Source organism: Balaenoptera borealis, assembly GCF_965194805.1.
Source record: "Balaenoptera borealis genome assembly, chromosome: 20".
Lineage (NCBI taxonomy): Eukaryota > Metazoa > Chordata > Mammalia > Artiodactyla > Balaenopteridae > Balaenoptera > Balaenoptera borealis.
In genome coordinates, this window is record NC_138879.1 from 38,150,991 (window position 1) to 38,168,407 (window position 17,417).

At 36.1% G+C, this 17,417-nt stretch overlaps 1 protein-coding gene across 15 annotated transcripts in view; it reads right to left on the reverse strand.

The window, feature by feature from the left end:
- BCAS3 (BCAS3 microtubule associated cell migration factor) overlaps positions 1-17,417 on the reverse strand; it is a 569,341-nt gene that overhangs the window by 258,953 nt on the left and 292,971 nt on the right. Inside the window, exons 24-25 of one of the 15 annotated variants that reach the window (XR_014238437.1) lie at positions 16,020-16,188; positions 7,130-15,735 (exon numbers count right to left, since the gene is read on the reverse strand). The exons of 13 other annotated variants lie outside the window; for them this stretch is intronic. Coding sequence is in view for 1 of the 2 variants with exons in the window: in XM_082372017.1 (XP_082228143.1) it covers positions 16,157-16,188 (32 nt within the window). In the remaining variant the exon portion in view is untranslated. Of the gene's footprint in view, positions 1-7,129; positions 16,189-17,417 lie in introns of those variants that run through there. One more of the 15 variants, XM_082372017.1, reaches the window with a different exon arrangement.

Here is a 17,417-nt window from a genome sequence, read left to right on the forward strand (position 1 = left end):
TCGTCACTCTTATTCACCATAATTTTGGAAGTCCTAGCCACAACAATCAGAGAAGAAAAAGAAATAAAAGGGATACAAATTGGAAAAGAAGAAGTAAAACTGTCACTATTTGCCAATGACATGATACTATACATAGAAAATCCTAAATATGCCACCAGAAAACTACTAGAACTAATCAGTGAATTTGGTAAGGTTGTAGGATACAACATTAATGCACAGAAATCTCTGGCATTCCTATACACCAACAACGAAAAATCAGAAAGAGAAATTAAGGAAACACTCCTATTTACCCCTGCAACAAAAAGAATAAAATACCTAGGAATAAACCTGCCTAAGGAGGCAAAAGACTTATACTCAGAAAAGTATAAAACACTGATAATAGAAATTAAAGATGACATAAACAGATGGAGAAATATACTATGTTCTTGGATTGGAAGAATCAATATTGTGAAAATGACTATACTGCCCAAAGCAATCTACAGATTCAATGCAATCCCTATCAAACTACCAATGGCATTCTTCACAGAATTAGAAGAAAAAATCTTACTATTCGTATGGAAACACAAAAGACCCCGAATAGCCAAAGCAATCTTGAGAAAGAAAAATGGAGTTGGAGGAATGAGGCTTCCCAACTTCAAACTATACCACAAAGCTACAGTAATCAAGACAGTATGGTACTGGCATAAAAACATAAATAGAGATCAACGGTACAGGATAGAATGCTCAGAGATAAACCCACGCACATATGGGCACCTAATTTATGACAAAGGAGGCAAGAACATACAATGGAGAAAAGATAGCCTTTTCAATAAGTGGTGTGGGGAAAACTGGACAGCTACATGTAAAAGAATGAAATTAGAACACTACTTAACACCATACACAAAAATAAACTCCAAATGGATTAAAGACTTAAATGTAAGACCAGACACTATAAAACTTTTAGAGGAAAACATAGGAAAAACACTCTTTGACATAAACCACAGCAAGATCTTTTTTGACCCACCTCCTAGAGTAACAGAAATAAAAGCAAAAATAAACAAATGGGACTTAATTAAATTTAAAAGCTTTTGCACAGCAAAGGAAACCATAAACAAGACAAAAAGACAACCCTCAGAATGGGAGAAAATATTTGCAAATGAAACAATAGACAAATGATTAATCTCAAAAATATACAAACAGTTCATGGGGCTCAATATCAAAAAAACAAACAATCCAGTTAAAAAATGGGCAGAAGACCTAAACAGACATTTCACCAAGGAAGACACACAGTTGGCCAAGAGGCACATGCAAAGATGTTCAACATCACTAATTATTAGAGAAATGCAAATCAAAACTACAATGAGGCATCACCTCACACTGGTCAGAATGGCCATTATCAAAAAACCTAGAAACAATAAATGCTGGAAAGGTTGTGGTGAAAAGGCAACCCTCCTACACTGTTGGTGTGAATGTAAATTGATACAACCACTATGGAAAACAGTATGGAGTTTCCTTAAAAAATGAAAAATAGAACTACCATACGACCAAGCAATCCCACTACTTGCATATACCCTGAGAAAACCATAATTCAAAAAGAGACATGCACCACACTGTTCATTGCAGCGCTATGTATAATAGCCAGGACACAGAACCAACCTAAATGTCCATCGACAGATGAACGGATAAAGAAAATGTGGCACATATATACAATGGAATATTACTCAGCCATAAAAAGAAACAAAATTGAGTTATTTGTAGTGAGGTGGATGGACCTAGAGTCTGTCATACAGAGTGAAGTAAGTGAGAAAGAGAAAAACAAATACCGTATGCTAATGCATATATATGGAATCAAAAAAAAAATGGTACTGATGAACCTAGTTGCAGGGCAGTAATAAACAGGTAGGCGTAGAGAATCGACCTGATGACATGGGGTGGGAGGGCGAAGCTGGGGCGAAGTGAGAGTAACATCGACATATATACACTACTGAATGTAAAATAGTTGGCTGGTGGGAAGCAGCAGCATAGCACAGGGAGATGGGCTCGGTGCTTTGCGATGACCTAGAGGGGTGGGATAGGGAGGTTGGGAGGGAGGCTCAAGAGGGAGGGGATATGGGGACAAGTGTATGCAGATGGCCGATTTGCTTTGTTGTGCAACAGAAACTAACAGAGTATTGTGAAGCAATTATAGTCCAATGTATTAAAAAAAAAAGAAAAAGAAAAAAAACAAGCTCCGGAATTAGACTACCTGGCCTCCAACCTGGGATCTACCACTTCTCTGTTTCCTCAGTTATAAAATAAGGACAATAGTAAAATCATTCTCCATAGGGAGACTGAGGAATAAACATAATATACTAAAGAGCAAAACAAAAACATTGGGACGTAGTAAAAATTACCCCCCCTCCTCCTCCTCCCCCCCTCCTCCTCCTCTTACTGAAATAAAGTAACAAGGAGAGAACTAACATTTAATGAGTCCTTGTTATGTATCCAAACAGTGGCCAGAAGATATACAAATGTTACCTCTATTAATTCTCACAACACAGTAGACAGGTATTTTCATACTATTCTTAAGGACAAAGAGATTGGAGGTAATATAGCTGGCTGGCTACAGAAATGGAAGTCAAACCTACATTTGATCACAAAGTTCATACACTATACACCTGTCTATCCCCAAAATGCATTTATCAAAAATATATTTTAATAAATATCTGTGTAAAACATGTTCACGATAAAGAAATTCAGATGGCACTGTCAAAATGGGAAGTAGTATAGTGTCCACAATTTCTCTTGAGCCATAGCTCCTTATTCTGTAAAAAGGAAATTATAACAATACTTTTATCTCACAGGATTTCTGTGAAGAATAAAGAAGGTAATGCATGTGAAATGCTTAGCACAGTATATTAAGCAACCAACTGTTACCAAAAACCACTATTATTCATTATATATGGAATTTAATATGCAGCACAGAAACTATATGGGCTGCATGTAACTCAAGATTTAAGTAGAGATGTCAAATATCCTATTTATTTCCCCTTACTTCTATAACTTTCCTAGAATAATGTAGTTTGGTTTTCTTCATAAGTAAGGAAGTGCGTAATTCAAAATTATATTAATTTACATTAATTTTGATGATCACAACCTCAAAATAATTTTGTCTCAGCTAAGTACATCTACTAATTTACATAGAGCTATTTTTGTGAATGTAAATGGTACTATATTCATTGAGATTTTTTAGTAATTTTTTATTCTTAAAACCATACTATTAAAATTAAACCATAATGAACCATTGTTTATTCTTGACACCATAGTATTAAAGCAAACTACAGTGAAAATTCCACCATCAATAGCAGGAACTGATAGAAGTATCATCTTAGCACCTTTCAATTTATTAGTATTTCGATCATATTAATGAAACAGAAGGCAAAATTTAGTTACCATTTTGCACATGAAAATACAGAGGGATAAAATTGGTCAGTTTAAGACCCCGTAGTCCCTGAACATTAATGTACAAGAAAAGCAAAGCAAAACATTTTTCTCTCAGGTATACTTTCATATCTGAGCTCTACTTTTTAAGTTTATTGAAAAGCCTAATATTATTATTCAGAATTTGAGCAGTGTGGTACTTCTGAATGAACTATACTAAACAAACCAGAGTAACTTTAACACGTAAAAACACAAGTCCAGTGAATGGGATCTGAACAGCTCTTAGCAAGTTTCAAAGCGACTAAAAACTCTTAGATCTTTATAGGAATAAATATTGTAGTGTAGAAAGGTCCATTGGGAACCTCCACTCATATGTTATGCCATGATAGAAGATCAAGGTGTCAGGTCCATTTAGAATCAGAGTGTTTTTTGGCTTCTTTTATGCTTTCACCCATATTTTGAAAATGTAATTCACAATATTTCCAAGAGAAATACAATCACTCTGCCTCTCCCACCCCTCCCCAGCAAATACAGAATAAATTGTGAGTTTCAAACACTAGTATTCCTTTAGTTTGCGTTTTCCCACAAGTAGATGGGTAAAGAAATGTGACCTTGGGCAATCACCATTCTTTAGTAAAAGCCTTTTTCAGCTTGAGAAAACATTACCTGATTGATGGTGGCTTTCCTAGCTGAAAATAAATGTTCACTGCTTAAAGGGTAAGAGTCTGTGAGCTGCAGGGATATCTAGGTAAGCCATGAGCACAACAGTCTTCAATCATCAAAACCTCATCAAAGAGGTTGGGCCAATGGCCTCTTAAAATAGAGGTGCCACTCAAAGAGTGGAGGTGCTGTATTTTGTGGTTTCTGTGATGTACACAATACATGTATAAGAAGTAAGTAAGGATAGTTCCTAGGTCAGACACCTACCCTGCTCCCTGCTGATTGTATGAACAAAATCAAGGTAGGCTATTGTGGCCGAGAATGGTATTCAATACCCTGGAGAAAGTAAAGGTTGTACTGATTCATAGTTTGCTCTATCACCTACTAACTATGTAACCATACACAGGTTATTGAACACCCTTTAATCTCAGTTTCTTTATTTGTATAAATAAATAAACAAACAATAATATCTTGTTGTTGATGGTAACCTGTCAAATTCTGGAAAATATGTCAGGTGTTAAGAAGAGCTTCATTTATGTTTTGCAAAGATAATGCAGCTTCATGTTCTAAAAGGCTACAATGAAAAGAAAATCTTCTTTTCACTTCTGTTCCCTAGCCACTCAGTTCCCCTCCTAGGAGGCAACTACTGTGCCTACTGAAATTCAGAAGTTTGGTTTCAATATTCCATGCTAAAACGCTGAATTCATTAAAATCTACTGAGTGCCTATTATGTGTCTGAACCATTCAGGGTGCTGCGGGGAGTTCAAAGATGAGCTCACAGTTTTGAAAGGGAAATGGTTCCCAACGAACTTTAATATGAGGTGATAAACACAACAGTAAAAGTTTAAGAACAGAGGAGAAAGTAATTAATCAACGAGGTCGACTGGAAGAAAAAGTAAAATTAAGAACATGTTTCAAGGCAAATGAAAAGTTTCAGACACCACACCAACATTTTTCTAAGGTCTCTCTGGCGTAGGCCCTCTGATTCAGGAACTGGGACCCTACCACAGAGATAAAAACTCTGATTAGAGGTATTCACTTATGGCTCAAAATCTCTGACATAGGAAAAGTCAGCCTGACAGGAGAATTTCAAAGGGATTATTGTGGATGCTCTAAGTGTCCTCTTTAGGTAGAGAGAAGCAGAAGGGTGAAGGAGTCTTTTCCCAATCATACAAACATTCTTTACTTGAAAACTATATAAATTCCTCTAAAAAATGGATGACTAAGTGGAGAGTTCAAGTTTCAAGTGCATCTTTTGGTATTCTCTACAATCATAACACTGAGCATTTATAGCATAAATACGGTCTCTCCAGTATTCTTAGAAACCAAAGTAAAACAGGTTTAAGACTCAAGATGGCATGTTGCACAGGACTGCCTAGAGCATAATAAGTACAAGCCACTGGACTGTAATGGCATTACCAAAATGGTAGCAATTCAAAGCAAAACTTTTTGCTTTAATGGAATTTAGGTCAGATCCCTATATGCCAATATCCTGGGCCCATGTATAAGATGGGCTAGCTTAAAAGATAGTCCCAAATATCCACAAAACCATGTCTGGAAGCTAGCCTAGTATAACCAGAAGACAAAAGCAAGTCCATTTCTTTCAGTGGATGTTTGTCAGGCTTGACAACAGATCCCAGGAAGCAGGAATTTGCCAATTATTGCTTTATAAAGATAACCTTCAAACACAAATTTCCATGCCAGCCTAATAAGACTAAAGCATGACTGAGTTGAGGGCCATAATTTCTTTATTTTTATTGTCCAGTTATGTAAAAGTATCAAAGGCGAGAAACATACCACTCAAACATAATGCTGCTTTTAAAAAAAATGACACGAAAGATCATTTGAAACGCTCTATAAAATATTTCAACTGATTACACAGTTTACCAAGGACCCAAACAAAGGAATAGTGACCATAAGCATAACAGCAACCTAATAACAACCTTAATAATGGACTCTAGGTCAAGATTACATTTTCTAGGTTTAAGTGAGGTACTGTATACAAAAAGATGCAACATTATTAAATTTAAAACATTTTGTGATATATTTAAAGACTTAGGGACTTCCCTAGTGGTGCAGTGGTTAAGAATCTGCCTGCCAATGCAGGGGACACGGGTTCAATCCCTGGTCCGGGAAGATTCCACATGCCACAGAGCAACTAAGCTTGTGCACCATGACTACTGAGCCTGCACTCTAGAGCCTGCGAGCCACAGCTACTGAGCCCGTGTGCCACAACTACTGAAGCCCGTGTGCCTAGAGCCCGTGCTCTGCAAAAAGAGAAGCCACCGCAATGAGAAGCCCCCGCTCGCTGCAACTAGAGAAAGCCCGCGCACAGCAACAAAGACCCAACGCAGCCAAAAATAAATAAATTAATTAATTAAAAAAAGAAAAAGACTTAACGTTTTATCAGAAATCAACAATGTGACAGATACTGATTATCTGCTCTGTGGCAGGCACCAATACCAGGCATGTGGAAATACAAAGACAGCCCTTGTTTTCAAATAGCCCTCTATTACAAGGCATTACTTTTCCCCTCTTTTTCAAGGCATCCTACGCATAAGGCAATCTAATAATAATGCCAGCCAGAGGTATCTTAAGCCAAGCAGTGACAGAGCAATCAGGATCCACATTGACTGTTAAGTGCTTTTATAACTCCACTTCTACTATTTTCTCATGGCAAGTTAATCTCGATCACAATATACTTAAACACATTGGAACATATAGTAACGTAAAATTTGCTACCAGTGTCACATCCTTCTACTCACTCCCACCCATGGATCATGGATGCCATAACGTCTGCTTACCCAATTTCTTTTTTCAGCATACACTTAGCTGCAGGAAAAGGTCAAACTCAAATGTGTTATTATTTAAGCTGCACTTCAAATCCAAGTATTTGTTTTGTTTTTTAATAAATTTATTTATTTATTTACTTATTTTTGGCTGTGCTGGGTCTTCGTTGCTGCGCGCGGGCTTTCTTTAGTTGCGGCGAGCAGGGGCTACTCTTCGTTGCGGTGCGCAGACTTCTCATTGTGGTGGCTTCTCTTGTTGCGGAGCGCGGGCTCTAGGCACGCGGGCTTCAGTAGTTGTGGCACGCGGCTCAGTAGTTGTGGCACACGGGCTTAGTTGCTCCGCAGCATGTGGGATCTTCCCGGACCAGGGCTCGAACCGGTGTCCCCTGCATTAGCAGGCGGATTCTCAACCACTGCGCCACCAGGGAAGTCCCTCAAATCCAAGTATTTAAATCAATGAAAAGAAATTCTACTTTGGAATCTGAAAAATCACAATCACAAGCTGCAAACACTGAAGACACGACTTTTGCATCAGAGGTAAAATTTAAACTTCAGCACCCAAAATCCTAAAGATACAATGTTCTAATCCTTTAAGAATACCCTGATCTGTGATTATTATGATAGCCTCTTAAATACTAGGAAGTAGAAAGAGAGAGACAAAGCCTCTATTTTTCTTCACTTCATTCACAACTTAGCCCCAAAGTTCTGAATATAAGCATTTTCTTTAACAATAAGCCACCTTTACAACATACAGATAATTACAGGTTCAGGTCAAGAACTCTAGACCATATTGATTACATCTCTATGCAATAAGGACCCTCCAGCATTGTTTGTATCCACTCTAACAGGGACAGCTTTTAAGTATCTGTGACACTAAGAATTTTCAGTCCTATCAATGCCAGAAATGGAAAGCCAATGACCAGTCAGGCCTGTCAGTCGTTGCCTGAAGCAATAAGGACAAGCTGGGAATTCATCACGCTGGAACTTCATCTGCCAGCTGCATTCACACATTTTCACCACCTGAATGGTTGATTCTCTTCAACTCCCACGTGGCTCATTTCAGCATACAGTGTTTTGAAATGAATATTTGATCAGGCAGGGTAAAAAGAGGTCTGGACTTATCTGAGGTGTCACCATAATGCACTTTAAGTATTTCTGAGTATCAGGAACTAGGTGTCTTAAAGCCCACTCTTTGCATATTTCTGAAATGGACCTGTGATCCTAATTAAATATGATTAAATGAGATAAGCCATGTGAAAACACCTACCACAATGTTGGGCACATAGCTGTTTATAAGTAAATACTGGTTCCCCATTTCTTTTACTTCTGTCTAATGGCAAATATCCTGAAGATTCCTCACAGAGCACTGGGAGACAGGGATCTCATACTGTCAAAGAAACTTAAAATCACCCTAATTTTGTCAAAACTTTAGATCCTCACCCAAATATGAACCTAAGAAATAAAGAAACATGGTAGGCTTATTAAAATTGCTTCATGATTTTTGAACTTCAAGATTTTGGTTCTGATAAGCTAAGGTATGGTTTTCTTTATATTTATCCTACTTGGGGCATGCTAAGCTTCTTGAAATTTGAGTTGATGTCTTTAATTTTTAGAAAATTCTCAGCCCTTCATTTATTTCTTTTGTCTTATCCTCTCCTTCTTTCCATCCATGTGTAACAACTGCACGTATGTTAGACAGTTAAATATTACCCCCCACACTTCTCACACTGAGTTCTGTTGCATTTCATTATTTTCTTCTTTCTCTACTTCAGTTTTGATAAGTTCTGACTTGTTTTTGGGTTTCTAATTCTTTCTTCCTATGCATCCAGTCAGCTGTTAAGCCCATTCAATAAATTATTTATTTAATATATTATATTTTTCAGTTTTAGAATGTCAGATTGGTTCTTTTATGGATTTTGTCCATCTTTTTGCCATTCCAATGAAGGAATGATATAAGAATGTAGGAGTTCCAATATAGGAATAATACAGTAGAGGAATGTAGGTTTTCGTTTGTAAAAGAACACCCAAAACAACTACATCTAACATTATATTTAATAGTGAAATATTAAACACTTCTCTCTAGGATTAAGAAGACAAGAATGTTCAATATCATCACTTCTACTCAACATTGTACTAGAGATCTAAGCAAGTACAATAAGGGAGGAAAAGAAATAAAAGGTATAAAGATTGGAAAGAAATAAAACCATCTTTATTTGCAGATGACATGACTGCATAGCAGAAAATCCAAACGAATCAATTAGAATTAATACATGAGCGTATAACGGATTCTGGATACAATTTAAATGTACCAAAAAAAAAAAATCATTGTATTCTATATACTATGGAAAAATCCTGAAAAATAAAACAAGCTATTTACAATAGCATCAAAACATCAAATAATTGAAATAAATTTTACAAAATATGTATGACTTTTACATTAAAAGTTAACAAATATTAGGAGAAATTAAAGAAGGCCTAAATAAGTGGATAGCTAAAGAAGATTCATGTAGTCAAAGATTCGATATTGTTACGATGTCAAATCTCCCAAATTTGATCCACAGATTCAATGAAATGTGAATCAAATCTCATCTAAATTTCTGTAGAGATGAATATATACTTAATATGTGTGTGGGGGGCATATATATACATATATATATATGTATATATATATCTCTCTCTCTCTCTCTGTCTCTCAGTAGTTTTCAAACATTTTTGGGAATCAAGACCCCTTTGTGCTCTTAAAGATTGAGGACTCCAAAGAGCTTTGGTTTATGTGATTATATCTATCAATATTGAAAATATTTATGTATTAATTCATTAAAAAACAACAAGAATCACTTTATGTATTAAACTAAGTGACATTTTAATTTTGAGCCATTACAAATAATGACATTCTTTCTTTCTTTGATGGTATATTACATAAATTTGTATCAAAGTATAGATGATTTACAGTATTATACTAGTTTCTGGTATACAACATACTGATTCAATATTTTTATACTCCATTTAAATTTATTACAAAATAATGACTATATACTTGTTGCTTATTTTATACATAGTGGTTTGTGCCTCTTAATCCCCTACCTACCTCTATCTTGCCCCTTCCTCTTTCCCTCTCCCCACTGGTAACAAGTAGTTTGATCTCTATATCTGTTAGTCTGTTTTTGTTTTGTTATATACATTCATTTGCCTTATTTTTTTGACTCCACATGTAAGTGATAACATGGAGTATTTGTCTTTCTCTGTCTGACTTACTTCACTAAGCATAATACTCTCCAAGTTCATCTACATTGTTGCAAATGGCAGAATTTCATTCTTTATTATGGCTGAGTCATATTCCATTGTACATATATACCACATCTTCTTTATCCATTCATCTGTTGATGGGCACTTAGGTTGCTTCTATTTCTTGACTATTGTGCATAATGCTACTATGAACATTGGGGTTCATATATCTTTTTGAATTAGTGCTTTTATTTCTTCAGATATATACCCAGGAGTGAAATTGCTGGATCATATGGAAGTTCTATTTTTAGTTTTCTGAGGAATATCAATACTGTTTCCCATAGTAGCTGCACCAAATTACAATCCCACCAACAGTGTACTAGGGTGCCCTTTTCTCCAACATTTGTTATTTGTAGACTTTTCGATGATAGCCTTTCTGACAGGTGTGAGGTGATACCTCATCATGGTTTTGATTTGCATTTCTCCTTTGATTAGCAATGCTGAGCTTCTTTTCATGTGGTTTTTGGCCATCTGTATGTCTTCTTTGGAAAAATGTCTATTCAGGTCTTCTACCCATGTTTTAATTGGTTTTGTTTTGTTTTTTTTTTTTGAATGAGCTACATATATATTTTGGATATTAACCCCTATGGTCATATCATTGGTTAAGTTTATTCCTAGGTATTTTATTCTTTTTAATCCAATTCTAAATTAACTGTTTCCTTAATTTCTCTTTCTGATAGTTCATTATTAGTGTATAGCTAAGCAACATATTTCTGTATATTAATCTTGTATCCTGCAACCTTGCTGAATTCATTTATTAGCTCTAATAGTTTTTTGGTGGAGACTTTAGTATTTTCCATACATAATATCATGTAATCTGCAAATAGTGACAGTTTTATTTCTTCCCTTCCAATTTGAATGCCATTTATTTCTTTTTCTTGTCTAATTTCTGTATCTAGGACTTCCAATACTATGTTAAATAGAAGTGATGAGAGTGGGGATCCTTGTCGTGTTCCTGATGTTAGAGGGAAAGCTTTCAGCTTTTCACAGTTGAGTATAATGTTAGCTGTGGGTCTGTCATAAATGGTCTTTATTATGTTGAGATATGCTCCGCTGTACCCACTTTGATGACAGTTTTTATCATGAATGGACATTGGATTTTGTCAAGTGCTTTTTCTGCATCTATTGAGATGATCATATGATTTTCATCCTTCCTTTTGTTAATACAGTGTATCACATTGATTGATTTGCAGATACTGAGCCATTCTTGCATCCTTGGAATAAATGTCAGTTGATCATGGTGTATGATCCTTTTTATATACTGCTGAATTTAATTTGTTAATAGTTTGTTGAGAATTTTTTGCATCTATATTCATCAGAGATATTGGCCTATATTTTTCTTTTTTTGTAGTGCCTTTGTCTGGTTTTGGTATCACGGTAATGATGGCCGTATAGAATGAGTTTGGGGATGTTCCATCCTCTTCAGTTTTTTAGACTAGCTTGAGGATATGTTATAGCTCTTATATGTTTGGGAGAATTTCCCTGGGAAGCTGTCCATTCCTGGACTTCTGTTTGCTAGGATTTTTTAAAAATACAAATTCAATTTCACTACTAGTGATTGGTCTGATTCAGTTTATTTCTTCCTGATTCAGTTTTGGAAGGTTATATGTTTCTAGAAATTTTTCCATTTCTCCTAGGTTGTCCAATTCACTGGAATAGAACTGTTCATAGTATTCTCTTATGATTTTTTGTATCTCTGTGGCATTGGCTGTTTAAATAGTACTTTTATTAAAAATAATTTCCAAACCTATAGTGAGAAAGAGTGACATTTTTACTTTTTTGGAGAGAAATCTTTATAATAGATAACAGGTGGATTCTCCTATCAGCTTATGTATTTGATCTGTTGTGATATGTTGTTTTGGTTGAAGTATGTGAAGACAAGTTGGCCTCACTGAGAAATGTGATTGGAAAAGGATGCAGCATATTCATATTCTGAGCCTTTTCAGATTCTGGGGATATTCTTCTTTGATATTACACTTAACAAATTAGTTACAATGATATCTGAAACCATACCAATTAACTTTTGGACTCTGTCATATTAAAATCCTTTGTCCTATCTTGCACTTGGAATGAGTCCATTACCCAGACATAATTTTATCATATCATAAGGTTGGTCATTTGGAAAATATTTCAGATCTTCCAAATGTTGATTTACTTTATGATATAAAATATCACACTAGTCAATATCACCACCTATCTCATCAGAAATGTGTTTAAGTATTGGGAACCTGTTAAGCAGACTGGTAGATACATGGTTTCCAAATTTCCAATCTTCAGTTGAAGACTAGAATTTCTATCATTGGTAGTAAATACTGTAAGTTGTCTTCTTTGAAATGACAGGCTTACTTTGTTTATTTTTGAGAAAATTTCTGCCAAATACCAATGTCTGAATAAACATAGTTTGTCAGCTGTTCTTTCAAGTAAAATTGCATTCCATGAAAACAGTTGCTAGTTCAGTGCACAACAAACACACAAGTGCATTTCCTCAAGACAACCACTGTGCATTAATTTGACTGTGATATATAGAACATTAAAAAGAAGTACACAAGCATGAAAATTTAATAAAATGTATTAGATTTAAAAATTTAGTAAAATTAATAATGTTGACTATATCAAAGACAGCCTGAAGTAATTATATCTTTTTTTTTTTTTTCTTAACTGTGAGCAGGTTGCATTGGCTACAAGCATAGTTTGGTGCCACTGCTTTTTACTATGCTAAGATGCCATCAGTTTTATCTACCATTGCTTCAGCACAATCTATACTAAATGTCAAGACAGTATAAAAAAGACAAATGATGACTTCATATTTATAAAAATAGTTTTCACGCACTGACCCCTTGGAAGTGTACTGGGGACTTCCAGATGTCTGTGGACCATACCATCCACTGGTATGTGTGTACATATGCATGTGTGTGGAAATGCAAAGATATATTGATACATGAATTTATATTCTATATTCTAGAATAGCCAAGATATACTTGAAAAAAAAAGTAGAGACATTAATCTGCTACATTTCAAAACTTACTAAACAGCTACAGTTTTTAAGATAGTACGATAGTGGTATAAAGACATATATATATACACATACACACACACACACACACACACACACACACACACATAAGTGGAAGAAAATAGAGAATCCAGGTAAAATATGATTTTTTTAAAAGGCATCATCGGGACTTCCCTGGTGGTGCAATGGTTAAGAATCCGCTTGCCAATTAAGGGGACACGGGTTCGAGCCCTGGTCCAGGAAGATCCCACATGCCGCTGAGCAACTAAGCCCGTGCGCCACAACTACTAAGCCTGTGCTCTAGAGCCTGTGAACCACAACTACTGAGCCCATGTGCCACAACTACTGAAGCCCGCACGCCCTAGAGCCTATGCTCTGCAACAGGAGAGGCCACTGCAACGAGAAGCCCACGCACCACAGCGAAGAGTAGCACCCGCTCGCCGCAACTAGAGAAAGCGGACACAGCAACGAAGACCCAGCAGAGCCAAAAATAAATTAAAAAAAAAGAAAAGGTGTCATCGAAAGGCATATCTTTTCAATGAACAGTGCAGGAACAACAAGACATTTGTACGGAAGAAACTGAACCTTGATCCTTGCCTCATATCGTAATAAAAAATAATTTGAAAAGGATAATAGACCTAAATGCAAAGGCCAAAACCATACAATTACTAGTGAAAAGCATCAGAAAACAGAAAAGGAAAAACAATGGAAAGTTTGGGTTTCCGCTTGTCAAAAAACACCAACAAGAAAGTGAAAAGGCAATGAACTGAAAGAACATATTGGCAAAATATCCAATGAAAGACCTTACCCAGAATAGTTAAAGAACCCCTGAAATTCAATAAAGACAGTAGACCCAACAAAAATTGGTGAAAGACTTCGCAAATACATTGCAAAAGAAGATATCCAAATCGCCAGTAAGTATATTCAAGGTGCACAATATCAGTATTCATCAGAGAAAAGCAAATTAAAACCCCAGTTTACATTCACTAGAACGGCTCCTACATTGCTGTTCAGAATGAAAAAATGGTATAGTCATTTAGGGATACTTTCTTGGCAGATCCTAATAAAGCTAAACACATGCCTACCTTGTGAGCCAGCACTTCCAATCCTAGGTATAGGCCCCAAAGATATGAACGCATATGTCCAAAAAAAAAAAAAAAGAGACTTATACAGAAAAGTTTATAGAAGCTTTATTAATAATATGCCAAAAGCTAAAAACAATGAGGTAATGGATATATAAACTGTGTTACATTCAAACTACACTGCAATGTAGAAAAAAATGAACTAGTGACACATGTAATACCTGGATGAATCTCGAAAACATTAAGTTGAGTAAAAGAAGCCACACACAAAAGACTATGTACAGAATGATTCCATTTACACGAAGTTCAATATAGACAAAGCTAACTTATGATGATAAAAGTCATAGTCTAGGCCAAAGGTAGTCTTGACTGGAAGAGAAATAAAGGAACTTTCTGGCGTGATGGAAATATTCTAACTTGATCTGCCTGGTGATTACATGGGTATAAAAATTGATCAAGCTGTATGATTAAGATATGCGCATTTTTGCTATATGTAAACTGTACCCTAATTTAAAAAAATTCTTCAAAGGTGATCTGAAGTACGGATGTATCAATTTTTCAAGATGGAAGGGACTTTGCAAATAACCTACTTCAATTCTTTTCTTCATTTTATAGAAGCAAGCCTTGGGTTTTGAAGCAAGTTCTTAACGAGGTAGTTCCAAGCAGAGCTGAGACTAGAACCAAAGATTCATAAGTGACTAGTCACTATTCCTTCCACTGCACCAAGCTTCGAAAACAAAACTGTTCCGGGGAACAATTATTTCCACTTTGATTATTTGCTTTAGTTTTTCTCTGACAGTTTTCAACAATATCCAGGGGAATATCAAGAGCTCTGGTTCCGACTAGTTGCCCGGGTGAGGTCCCAGGCTGCTTTTTAATTGCTCACTGGGCTTTCATATTCAATGGAGAGAGGCTCTTTTGTTTGTTTCTAAGTTTATAGATGGCACCTATAAGCATAAGCCTCAGGCTCTTGGACACAATTTAAAATAGTGTGGCACTAACAGTTTGACACTAATGTCACTAAGACAGATGGAATTCCCGGTTCAGACTTAAACAAATTCTAATACTGCCCCCAATATTGTCCCTCTGCCACCACAGTCTCAGGCAACAGACTACATAAACAGTCCAGCCTTGTATTAAAGATGTAGTAATAAAGGTACAAAAAAGAAATGTTGGGTTTTTTGGCCCAGAAGTCCCATGTAAATATGTGGTAACCTGGTATATCAACAGTAGGGAGAATTCCATCAATTCCTTCTCAAAATGCTTAGGAAAGACTTAAAGTCATGTCAAGGACTTGGTGCTTGCAACAGAGAAAGCAAAGGCGAGGTTTCAGTTGACACAAAGATTTATTCAAAGAAGTAATGTGTCATCAGAAAAAACTTTCCCAGCAGCTTCTTCTACTTCTGTTTACAGTTTCTTCATTTTCAAGTGGGGCAATGATTTTTTCCTTAATTGTGCTGAGCTAAAACTTTCCACATTGTTAACTTGAATTTCATCTTCTAACATCCTATAAATATTAGAAAGAAGAATGAGAGGAGTATTTAAATCAGAAGGAGAGAGATGTGACTGAGCACTTTTCTGATGAGAAATCTAGGTCTTTTCCCTATATTCTTAATCTCTAAAATTTATTTAAAATTTATTTTTGATTCTCTACAGGCAGTAGGTGTTCATTAGATCAGAGGTGAAATAATGCATAGACTTCCTCATTTCTAATTAAAAAGCCAATCTTAATATCTTAGTTTGAATATTTACTGTTTAAAGTATAAGTAGTGTCAAAGTAAAAGTACTGACCTCTTTCTTCCCCTCTGAGGGACTCTGTTCACAGGTCAGGACTAAGCCTTCTTTTAATTTCACCCTCATCCATAATCCTCTTACTGATCCCACATAGGCTTTGAATACCCAAGGTACAAGTATGCCTGGAGTTTTCGTCACCTTATAATCACAAAGAATATCTGGAACTCTATTAAATGAAAACCATATTGTTTATTCAAAGAGGTATCTCAACATTTCAAAAGAACTTTATATCCTTTATATCCGGGAATTATTTTAGGAAATAATTTGAACACATTCCTGCCAAAAGAGGTGAAACAAATTTTTACATAGGGAAACTTAAATTCTTTTTACAGATGCAGAGAAGAATGGATAGGTAGGAAACATGACTTGTTGAAGGTTTCAGCAAAAGTTCAAGACCATGATTATAACATCATGGCTTCTGTCACTCAGTTCTAGTTTTAAAATCATGGTGCTGGATTAATCTCCCAAATATATAAGCAGCTCATGCAGCTCAATATCAAAAAAAAACAAACAACCCAATCCAAAAATGGGCAAAAGACCTAAATAGACATTTCTCCAAAGAAGATACAGATTGCCAACAGACACATGAAAAGATGCTCAACATCACTAGTCATTAGAGAAACTCAAATCAAAACTACAATGAGGTATCATCTCACACTGGTCATAATGGCCATCATCAAAAAGTCTACAAACAATAAATGCTGGAGAGGGTGTGGAGACAAGGGAACACTCTTGCACTGTTGGTGGGAATGTAAATTGATACAGCCACTATGGAGAACAGTATGGAGGTTCCTTAAAAAACTAAAAATAGAATTACCGTATGACCCAGCAATCCCACTACTGGGCATATACCCTGAGAAAACCATAATTCAAAAAGAGTCATGTACCACAATGTTCACTGCAGCGCTATTTACAATAGCCAGGACATGGAAGCAACCTAAGTGTCCATTGACAGATGAATGGATAAAGAAGATGTGGCACATATATACAATGGAATATTGCTCAGCCATAAAAAGAAACGAAATTGAATTACTTGTAGTGAGGTGGATGGACCTAGAGTCTGTCATACAGAGTGAAGTAAGTCAGAAAGAGAAAAACAAATACCGTATGCTAATGCATATATATGGAATCTAAAAAAAAAAAAAAATGGTTCTGAAGAACCTAGGGGCAGGACAGGAATAAAGATGCAGACATAGAGAATGGACTTGAGGACACGGGGAAGGGGCAGGGTAAGCTGGGACGAAGTGAGAGAGTGGCATGGACATATGTACACTACCAAATGTAAAACAGATAGCTAGTGGGAAGCAGCCGCAGAGCACAGGGCGATCAGCTCGGTGCTTTGTGACCACCTAGAGGGGTGGGATAGGGAGGGTGGGAGGGAAACGCAAGAGAGAG